Here is a 10,175-nt window from a genome sequence, read left to right as displayed (position 1 = left end):
GAGAGAGAGAGAGAGAGATCCCATACCCCAAATTCAACACTTCTCTGTAACAGGTAGCGTGCTTTCATCATAGGTCCTCTGGAATCATGAATGGTCATTGTATTGATCATAGTTCTTACAGCTTTCAAATTTGGTTGTTTTGACAGTGTTGTTGTTATTGTACAAATTGTTTTCCTGGTTCTGCTCATTTTATTCTTCATGAGTTTATAGAAGTCCTCAAAAATGTTTATTTTTATAATATTGATGTTAATATATAGGTATATATTGGAAACAATTGCACAAAATTACTAAAATTTAAAAATATTTTAAAAATACTTCCTTCACTTTAAATAAGTGTTTCAGTCCCTTTTATAATCACTACTGTCTTCATATTTTTGTTGTCTTTCTTTCAGTAATAGTGAGATATTATAAGCTTCATTCAGGTTTTGTTCAAGCTAGATTTAGAGAAAACATGGCCTGTATTCAGATCACTGTGGTATCTAGGTAACAGAGCTATGAGGCTTACTGGTTCCAGTAATGATTGTCACAAAATATTTGAGAAATACAGAACTTTGCATGATTTTTTTTTTCTTGCCCACTGAAGAAAGAATGGTGAAGATGGGGAGAAGATCTGAGGAACCAATGGATAAAAGTTGTAGAGAGACGTTAATGGGGATAAAGCAAACAGGGCATCTACACACAACAGTCCCTTCCTAAAAATAAAACAGAAAACACAACAAAACTCAACCTAACTGATTTCCGATGTGTTTGACAGTGTGCTTACTGATTGACAAAAGGATGTTATGCTACTGGGCTGCCTTCAGCCTTTCCCTCTAGTCTGCCTTCCACATGACTGCTTGAGTAACGTTCCTAAGACAGTGTCATGATTGTGCCACTTCTCTACTCAGAAGCCTTTAGTAGCTCATCATTGCCTGCCAAATAACGTTTAAACTCTTGACTTAGGGTCTCAAGGCCCTCCACTTCCTGCCTCCAGCACTACTTGTTCATCTATCTTTTCTTTCATGTGTTTTTGTTCTATTCAAATGGGACTATCTTCCGTCCTCTATTCTGTCCTACTTCTTTCCTCCCTGTGCTTTAACTCATAATGTTTCCCATGCTTGCAATAATCTATCTTTCATCCCTGTCTGTTAGTTATTTCCCTTTTATTCAAGTCCCAACTTGAGTCGCCTTTTCCATGAAACCTTCTCTGATTCTTTCTCCTCCCTCCCCCAGACAGAAGTATTTTCTCCTCTTCCCCTCACTTCTTTCTCCTCTTGATTCTCCTCCCCCTCTTCCTTTCCCTAACTCCCTTTTCACTTTCTCATTCCTCAAATTTCTCATAGCACTTTGACTTTTCTCTGGCTGCATTGCCATTTGCCTTTTGTTCTATTTATTTCTGTCCTTCCTGTATCCCTCCTCCATTAGAATTTAAGCTCTTCAGGGCAAATGTTATGTCCTTTGTACCTCCAGGGCCTTACACATCTTAATGCATGTTTGCTAAATAGAATTAAGTCCCTAAAATAACCCCAGTAGTCAAACAGGGTTGGCCTTGTTATCCCTGCTTTATCAAATAAGGAGCCTGAGAGGGAGAATGCTTACATGATTTGTCCAGAGTTCTCTAACAAGTTAAAGGCAAAACCTGTAGTAGAACCTAGTTTTCCTGACTGCCAGGCCTATAGTCTTTCCACCACATCACCCAGCCTCTTGTAGTAGAAAGAGAATTATTTGTGGGAAGCATTCTAAAGGATGCAGTGGTTTCCATGCAGGAATAACTTGAAAGGTTTGGGTCTCTAGTCTAGGAGGTAGAGACCGATTTGATAGAAACTTCGGAAGTCATGAAGTAGATGAAGGGAGTTTGGAATTGTTCGGGGAATCCCAGGATATTGTAATCAAGAAGTACTCCAATTAAGAAGAGACTTTTAGGATAAAGAGAGGTAATTCCGTACAGAAGAAACTCCTTCTTGAAAAGGCTTTAAACAAAGACATTCAATAAGGGTTTCGATAAATTCAAGGACAATATGGCCATCCCCAGCCATATTGAGAGAAATTAGTTCGATGACTTTAATCTATAGAGGCATAGTATATCGTAGCCTGAAGGAACCTTGGAGATCATCTTAACCAACCCTTTCATTCTGTAGATGAAGAAACTGAGGCCCAAGGAAAACAAGTGACGTGTCTAAGGTCACACAGGTTGTACATCCCAAATCTCCTTACTTCCAGTTCATTACTCATCTCATTCCACTTCATCAAGATGCAACCTTTGCCATCGATAGGACTTTGGTCTTGTTTCATGTGCTTTATTCTCATACTTTTCTGCCTATGCCCTAGATTAGTTACTATTGTTTGAGTGGAGGCATTGGCAGATGGGAGGAGAGAAATTGATGGAAAGTCTAATGTAGCAGCAACAGCAGAGTAGAGTGGCAATATGACTGACTGGTTAAGTCATGGCTGTGGTGATAGGGAGGCAGACCAGATGGCCTGGCATGCTACCTGCTGGCATATGCTGGAAGTTGCTGACCTCTGTTATCCTCCTGGCTTCTATCCCATGTGGCTAAATTTAGTTCATTATTACTACAGTTAGGACAAGAGTAGGGAATCTTATGATGAGAGCTACTGGCTTAACGAAAGAGTCCATCAAAGGTCAATTATAAGCAAAAAAAGAAAAAGTAATTTAATTCATTGTGGGTATTTTTTCCCTTGGAGAAAAGAAAACATTCAACTTAAGTGCTTTTTAAATTACGAACAGGGAACGTAAAACTCAATTCCACATCAGCCCCCTAGGGAGAAATTAGTCTCTGGGTGGCAGCAGCAGTGATCAGAGCAGTATTAGCCCCTTGAGCAGAATGAAATCAAACTGAGGGCCAAATTGGGCCCCTGGGTCAGATACTCTCCTCTCTGGCCTAGACAGTTATAAAGTTCCTGAAGACAGGTTGGTATTGTTAATATTTTAGGACAGGTCTAAGAAACCCACATTCTTAAAGCTAGAACAGGCCTTTGAGATCATCCTGTCCAACTCTGTCATTTGACCAAGTAGGGGACTGAGTCCCTGCAAAAGTGAAGTGATTTGGCTTAGGTCACGCAGAATCAGGACTAAGACCTAATTATTCTGATTCACAGTCTAGCGTTCTTTCTCTTTATTCAGTTCAAGTAAGGAAACATTAAGTGCTTAGCATGCGCAGGATACATTTTGTGTGTGTGTCGAGGGGGAAGGAAGGGGGATTTCAGTTGTTTTCAGTTGTGTTTGATTTTTTGTGACCCCATTTGAGGTTTTCTTTTCAAAGATACTAGAGTGGTTTGCCATTTCATTCTCCAGTTCATTTTATAGATGAGGAACTGAGGCAAACAGGTTAAATGACTTGCCCAGGGTCACACAGCTACTAAGTGTCTGAGGTCAGAATTGAACACATGAAGATGAGTCTTCCTTACTCTGGACCCAGCATTCTATCCACTGTACCATCTTTTCTTTCTCTCTCTCTCTCCCTTTTTCTCTCTCTCTCTCTCTCTCCCTCCCTCCCTCCCTCTATCTCTCTTTCTGTGTGTGTGTGTGTGTAAAGGAAAATAGAAAGTGGTAGAAAGCTACACTGAAGTTTTCCTACCTCTATTTTAGGAGAATACAGGTGATTAATTCAACATGGAGAAATTACTTTCAAGAAGTTCAGAACCTGTCCTACAACTTCTCTATCTATACCTCTTCTATGGCACATATTACCTGTTGTAGTTACATTTCTGTCTAGGTTTTGTTTCCCCAATTGACGTGGTGAACTTCTTGAGAGCAGGGATTTTGTTTTATTCATGTTTGTAGCCTGATGACTTTGTACAGCTCTGCCTTACTCATCTGATTCACACATAAGTCAAGATATAACCCCTTAGTAATGTCGTTGACTCTCTTCGAGAATAAAGGACCGACAACAATAATATAACATGTAGCCTTGTAACACTTACGACAAAGTGCATTGCACATAGTAGTTGCTCAACAAATATTGTTGAATTAAGTTGAACTAAGTAGGCATTATAAAGCTTTTTGAGGATCATAGGATTTATGTGGCAGCTAGGTGGCGCAGTGGATAGAGCACTGGTCCTGGAATCAGGAGGACCTGAGTTCAAATGCGGCCTCAGACACTTGACACTTACTAGCTGTGTGACCCTGGGCAAGTCACTTAACCCTGATTGCCTCACAAAGGGAAAAAAAAAAAGAGGATCACAGGATTAAGAACTAGAAAAAATGTTAAAGATTATCTGGTCTTCAGATAATCTGAGATAACCTGGGATCCAGAGGGAGAAGGTGTGTGTGTGAATTGACTTGGCCAGAGTCTTTGGCATGCATAGCAGAATTAAGATTCAAACTCAAATCCTATGACTACAAATTAGTGCTGTACAGGCCATGCTACGGAATGATATTGGTCTCTGCAGGCTGTGTAGTAAGCAGGGGGGCCTGTAGGTAGGCTGCTCTGAATCCTTAGGTCAATAGGCAACTTGATTTATTGCTGCTGTTTTTCCCCCAGGACAAAAATAGAAAAGGAGAAAAAGGAACATGCCAAGCTTCATGGGATGATTCGCACTGAAATAAGTGGAGCTGAAATTGCTGAAGAAATGGAGAAAGAAAGGAGGTTCTTCCAGCTACAAATGTGCGAGGTAAGATGCTGAACAAGCACAGATGTCCAGTGCTGGTAAAGAGCCTGGGAAGCAAATGAAAATTTGCTTTTATGTCTCATTAGGAGTCTTGCAGGTAGACTTATCCTTTTCCAAGGGAGCTTGTTTTTGTTTTTTAAAGAGAACTATTGGGCCCAAGGGCAACAGAGTTATTGGATCCAATTTTTCCCAATGACTTTAGCACATTAATTTTAATGAAGGAACTTAAGTCTTCTGTAGCTTGGGACTGGAATGGTCTAACACTGGAGCATTCATTGATGAAGAAAAGGAAACTAAAAATAGGGAAAAGCTAGCTATACATACATACACATACATGCAAACATACAAACACCACCCCATCACATATACACACCCCGCCCCCAGTACTTTAATAAAATAACAGATCTTGTTCAGTACCCTTTCACACAGCTTTTTGTGTTGAGGCTGATGTCATGTCCAAAGAGTTTGACCCTTCTCTGTGCTCTCTACCTCATCAGGTTATGGGCAAAGGAGCAAGACGGAAAAGCCACTTGAGGGGAGAAAGGGAATACTATGATATATGGAGTTCCTATTTAAATTGTATGGGGGCCTATTTTTAAAAAGCCACGCTGCCTGTCATTTGAAAGGTGTTTTCAAATAGATTCCATTTACTCGCTAGTAATTATACTTATTGAGGTCAAGGAAGCTTAGCTATCCTTCCAAAGCTATTCTCTGTTTTAATGCATTCTTCTGGCACCATTACCTAACCATCCTGGCTTGAGGGACGGGACACTATAGGAGTCGTCTTCTTTTTTCACACTTAGTGAAAGAAGAATATCACAGAATAAATACTCTAAAATGTTGGATGCCAGTGGGTTTTAGTTTTTTATTCTTCAATTGTGGGTCTGTTTTTGGAAGAAATATGAGAAAACAAAAGTTAACACATCTATCTATCCCAGTGTTTGCTCTTCTTAGTAATACAGATATCTTGTATTTTGATAAAATATGTGCACTCTCTAGGAAGTAATTAAATTTATGTCAAATATGGGTTTGTGACATCATAAATCAACTATATACAATTAACTGTTGATTATCTGGAAGGAATCCAGAAGTCACTTAATTCTGTCTTTTGAATGTCTGTTGACTTTGGTTTTGGTAGTACCTTTGTCTTCAACAATACATCTGACTTCAAGAAATCTTTGATTCCTAGATCAAACACTAAGTGAGCAGTGTGGGGAGCTACACATGGAGGCTAACTCAAATTGAAAAATGAAATATCAACAATTATGAGTGTATATATGTGTGTTATTCTACAAGATTTTCATTTGTATGTAATTTGACATAGAGTTCACAATGTACTTCTAAATTAATGTGCATTGCCAGTATTGGCATGCGATCAGAATTAATATTTTAATTTAACCAACTACCCAGAGGCAGCAATGGAGTAGTGACTAGAGAACTGGCCTCAGAGTCATGAAGAAAGATCTGGGTTCAAGGCTCACCTCTGACATAATGGCTTTGTGATTCAGCGCAAGTCATGTGACCCCTTAAGTGCCCCCAGACTCCTCTGTCAGACTAGAAGTTATGGAACTGTTGCTAGTCTGAATTGATAGAATGGGTTTCCTCAACAAGAGTTCTCTATGCCAAATAAGATTTATGGTCTGAACCAGTGGTCCAAAACCCATTTTTAAGGCGTTGTATTATACTGGGAGTTAGAAAACCAAGTTCTTGTCCCAGCTCCACAACATACAAGATATGTGATCTTTGGCAAGTCAGTGGATCTCTTTGAGCCTCATTTTCCTCATCTGTAGAATGGGAATAACAACCCTTGCCCTGCCTACCCCCTGGTGTTGATAAGTTCAAATGAGGTTCAGTTGGAGAGAGACAGAGACAGACAGATACAGAGAGAGAGAGAGAGAGAGAGAGTGTGCGCGCTGGATAAGTAGTGACTTTGGAATGTGTGTGTGCATTTGTTCCTGTGCTTGTGCAGAGCCTTATGTCTTGGGCTGGAAAAGAGACTTTTTTAGAAATTCTGTACATACTCCTTGATAAGCTTTCTAAGTAGTTCCGCATGATGTGTAATTGAGCATGTTATTGGGAGGAACAATTTTCCAGGTTATGCATTATTTTGGCAGTGTCTGTGAAACACTCAACTCCAATTTAAAGAGAGACTCATGTCTAAAAGATGGCATTCAGGCTTCCTCAGTTCTGAAATTCTTTTCCCATTTTAATTAAATGCATTTTAAAACTTGCTTGAAAGCTTTTTGAAAACAAGCACAGAAATGCAAAAGTCACCATTACTCTCCCTCTCTTCTTCAACCTATGTTGAGATATTTCAGATTTGGTCGTATTTCTAGCTAAAGATGTTCCACATGACTTCCCTTAAGTTTGAGTTGCCTGTTGCTTAATTTGGAGGGGGAGAGAGGGAGTCCTTTGTTTTTCTCTTCTCAGTGGCGTATGAAACCTATCTATAAATCCAAATCTTGACTAGTACTGAAGTTGCTAGTTTGTTAGCACCCTCCACCTGAATTAGTAGATAGTAGAGCCTAAGATAAGTTTGATTAGTTATTTCTCTTGCTCGTTTACCTATCAATATTATCGGTAGTAGTAACATAATAACATAATTAATAACAATAATTAACACAAATAAAAACCAATAATAGTAATTAACCAACAATTATCAGTGTAACAATCAGTTACATTAATACAATAATATTAATAATTAACATTGCTATGTTTATGGCTGAACATAGGCTTTCCTGCCATGTGCAAATCATTGAACCTCTGTGAATGTCAGTTTCCTTTTTTATGAAATAGGGATAATAGCTTTGATATTTCACTATTGTTGCCTTTGAGAAGTGAGTTTGGGGGCAGCTAGGTGGTGCAGTGGATAGAGCTCTGGCCTTGGAGTCAGGAGGACCTGAGTTCAAATCCCACCTCAGACATTTGACACTTAATAGCTGTGTGACCCTGGGCAAGTCACTTAACCCTGATTGCCTCACCAAAAAAAAAAAAATATGTAAAGTGTTTTGTGAACCTTAAAGCACTATATAGGTGTCAGTTCTTCTTCTAATAATATGTAGCAAGCATGCGTTACCTAAGCAGTCTAGGATCCAAGGATTTAGTGTTGGAATGGGCCTTAGCTGATTCTGAAATCCCTTCAGGGACTAAACAAGTAGTAACTAGTGGAACAAATATTTAAGCCTAGCTTCTCTTATTCCAAATCTGATGGTCTTTTTAGCCTCTTCTATGTTGAAGCAAGATGTGAAAAACTCCTTGACCATCAGTCATTAAACACTAAGTGGGTCCTACAGGTTGGTCTTGGAGACTTTTTCTTGGGAGATCTCCGGTAAAGGAAGCTCATGATTCCACTATGTAGATTATAACCTAAGAATATTATTAAAGAGAAAGAAGGTTTTGTGTGTGTGTGTATGAAAATATTTGGAAGCTTTATTTATGTTAATGAAAACCTGGAAATATGCACAGTGATTGGGAATGACAACAAAGTGTGGTATAGCAACATAAAAAATTATTAGTGCCCCATTCAAAATGGTGAAAATGAAGAATATTTGGAAATTCAGGAAGATATTTGTGAAATAATGCCAAGCACACAAAGCAGAATTAGAACAATAGAATGCATGTTGACTAGAGAATGTATGAAAAAACAACAGAAAAAATACATAAAGAATCAGATGGAAAAGGCACATGGAGGAAATGAGGTGTTATAGTTATTTAGTTGAAGTGTATATTTTTTTAAGTATTAAAGTGTTTTGATTACTTTTTGTTTTAATGAATGGACATTTTATTGCTCTAGCTGGATTAGATCATTGATTCCCAAGCCTAGTGTTTTGTTTTTGTTTTTGTTTTTTGACAGCCCAGGCGACTCTGGTTGTTGAAGCAACTATTGCAATGTTTTCCCTAAAAATTCACTCAAGCGATTTAAACAAAAATTCTTTATTTTGCTAGGGGCAGAGGATTGTCACGGAATCAGATAGGTTACAATAAAATATCACATTTTCTCAAAGTTTGCGAATCACTGCTTTGATTCTGTGCTTAATATACATAACAGCATACGCTTCTATAGCACTAACATAATAACGATAGCTACCATTTATATAGCAAAGTGCCTACAAATATTATCTCATTTGATCCTCACAACAATCTTGGGAGGTAGATGCTCTTATTATTCTCATTTTACGGATGAGGAAACCTGAGAGAAGTTAAGTGACTTGCCAAGGGTTACACAGCTAGTTCAAGATTTGAACTCAGGTCTTCCTGACTCCAAGTCTAATGCACTCTCCAGTGTGCCACCTAGCTGACATTTACATAGCATTTTCTCTGCAATAACCCTATGAGGTATACGGTAGTACAAGTGTTATTCTCATTTTCTGCATGAGGGAATTTTTATTTAGAAAGAAGTGGCTTTTGCACATGGTCCACACACCTAGTAAGCAGCAAGGCTGAGATTGTACCCACTTCTCCTGACTTAAAATCCATCCTCTTTCAACTGTATCATGCATCCTCTCATACATCTCTAGCATAGTCACAGCCTTTAACTTTCTTCAGTGTACCTTCACATAATTCATAGCACATAGTATAGGGACTTAATGACTGTTTGAATTGAATTAAATGTCCTGATACAGAATTGATTAATTCATTTAAAATTACAAAAGAAAATTTTATTTAGCTCTAATTGCATGATTTACATTTGGAGGAGATAAAAAATTAATGAAGGACATGATTCCTACCATTATGGCAATTAGACTCTGGTTGGTCTTATGTTACTGATACAGTTTGCTTTTAGGTTGCCTGCTTATTCTTGTGAATTGTTGTTTTTTTTTTTTTAACAGTACTTACTAAAGGTTAATGAAATCAAGATTAAAAAAGGAGTTGATTTACTTCAGAACTTGATCAAATATTTTCATGCACAGTGCAAGTAAGTGCTTCTTTCTTGTGATTATACTTAAAACCTATCTTTTTTTCATGGCAGCTGTGGGTATTTCAATGTAGAAAAGAAATCTACTAAATTATGACCCTCATTCAGAATTATATTTTGCCTTGTTGTTTTTGTATGATATTTTTGTGTTTACTTTATTTTTTGGGATAAATGTTTTGTTTGGATAAGTGAATTTATGTTTCTTTGGTGTTTATTAAATATTAAATGATGATAGCACTAATTGTATGACATTAGATTAAAGTTTTTGAACTACTGTCCTATGAAATCTGCCGCATTCAGTGTGACTAGCATACTTGACTGCATGTAAAAAGAATGAGAGCTTGATACTTGCTTTTTCTAAGTTTTTCCATTTCTAAAATTCAGTCAAGGTTAAACAGCACAAAAAGGTGTGAGAAGTGAGAAGTGATTTTACTTTCCTGGAGAACTCCAAGCTTGAGAAACAAACTAAGCTGAGCATAGAAAACATTAGCACCCTGGAGCCCATTTAAAGGAAAACAATTTCACATGAACCTATACTCTTAGCTTTAGGGTAACTGCCATTATACTTCTTCATTTTTTTCCCCTTTTCCCCTTGCATGGGGGAAATTTAGGATGCGAGTCTCTTCATTGTTACTATTTTAATTCTCAGTGG

The 10,175-nt window shown here is 38.0% G+C and overlaps 1 protein-coding gene across 4 annotated transcripts in view; it reads left to right on the top strand.

The window, feature by feature from the left end:
- ASAP2 (ArfGAP with SH3 domain, ankyrin repeat and PH domain 2) overlaps nucleotides 1-10,175 on the top strand; it is a 166,594-nt gene that overhangs the window by 50,579 nt on the left and 105,840 nt on the right. For all 4 annotated transcript variants that reach the window (XM_027847176.1, XM_027847174.1, XM_027847175.1 and 1 more), the window contains exons 5-6: nucleotides 4,482-4,611; nucleotides 9,438-9,523. In XM_027847176.1, coding sequence (XP_027702977.1) covers nucleotides 4,482-4,611; nucleotides 9,438-9,523 — 216 coding nt within the window. The remainder of the gene's footprint in view (nucleotides 1-4,481; nucleotides 4,612-9,437; nucleotides 9,524-10,175) is intronic.

Source organism: Vombatus ursinus, unplaced genomic scaffold (genome assembly GCF_900497805.2).
Source record: "Vombatus ursinus unplaced genomic scaffold, bare-nosed wombat genome assembly UNPS02015316.1, whole genome shotgun sequence".
Classification (NCBI taxonomy): Eukaryota; Metazoa; Chordata; class Mammalia; order Diprotodontia; family Vombatidae; genus Vombatus; species Vombatus ursinus.
The sequence above is the reverse complement of the archived record's forward strand: the minus strand, read 5'-3'. Positions and strand labels throughout refer to the sequence as shown.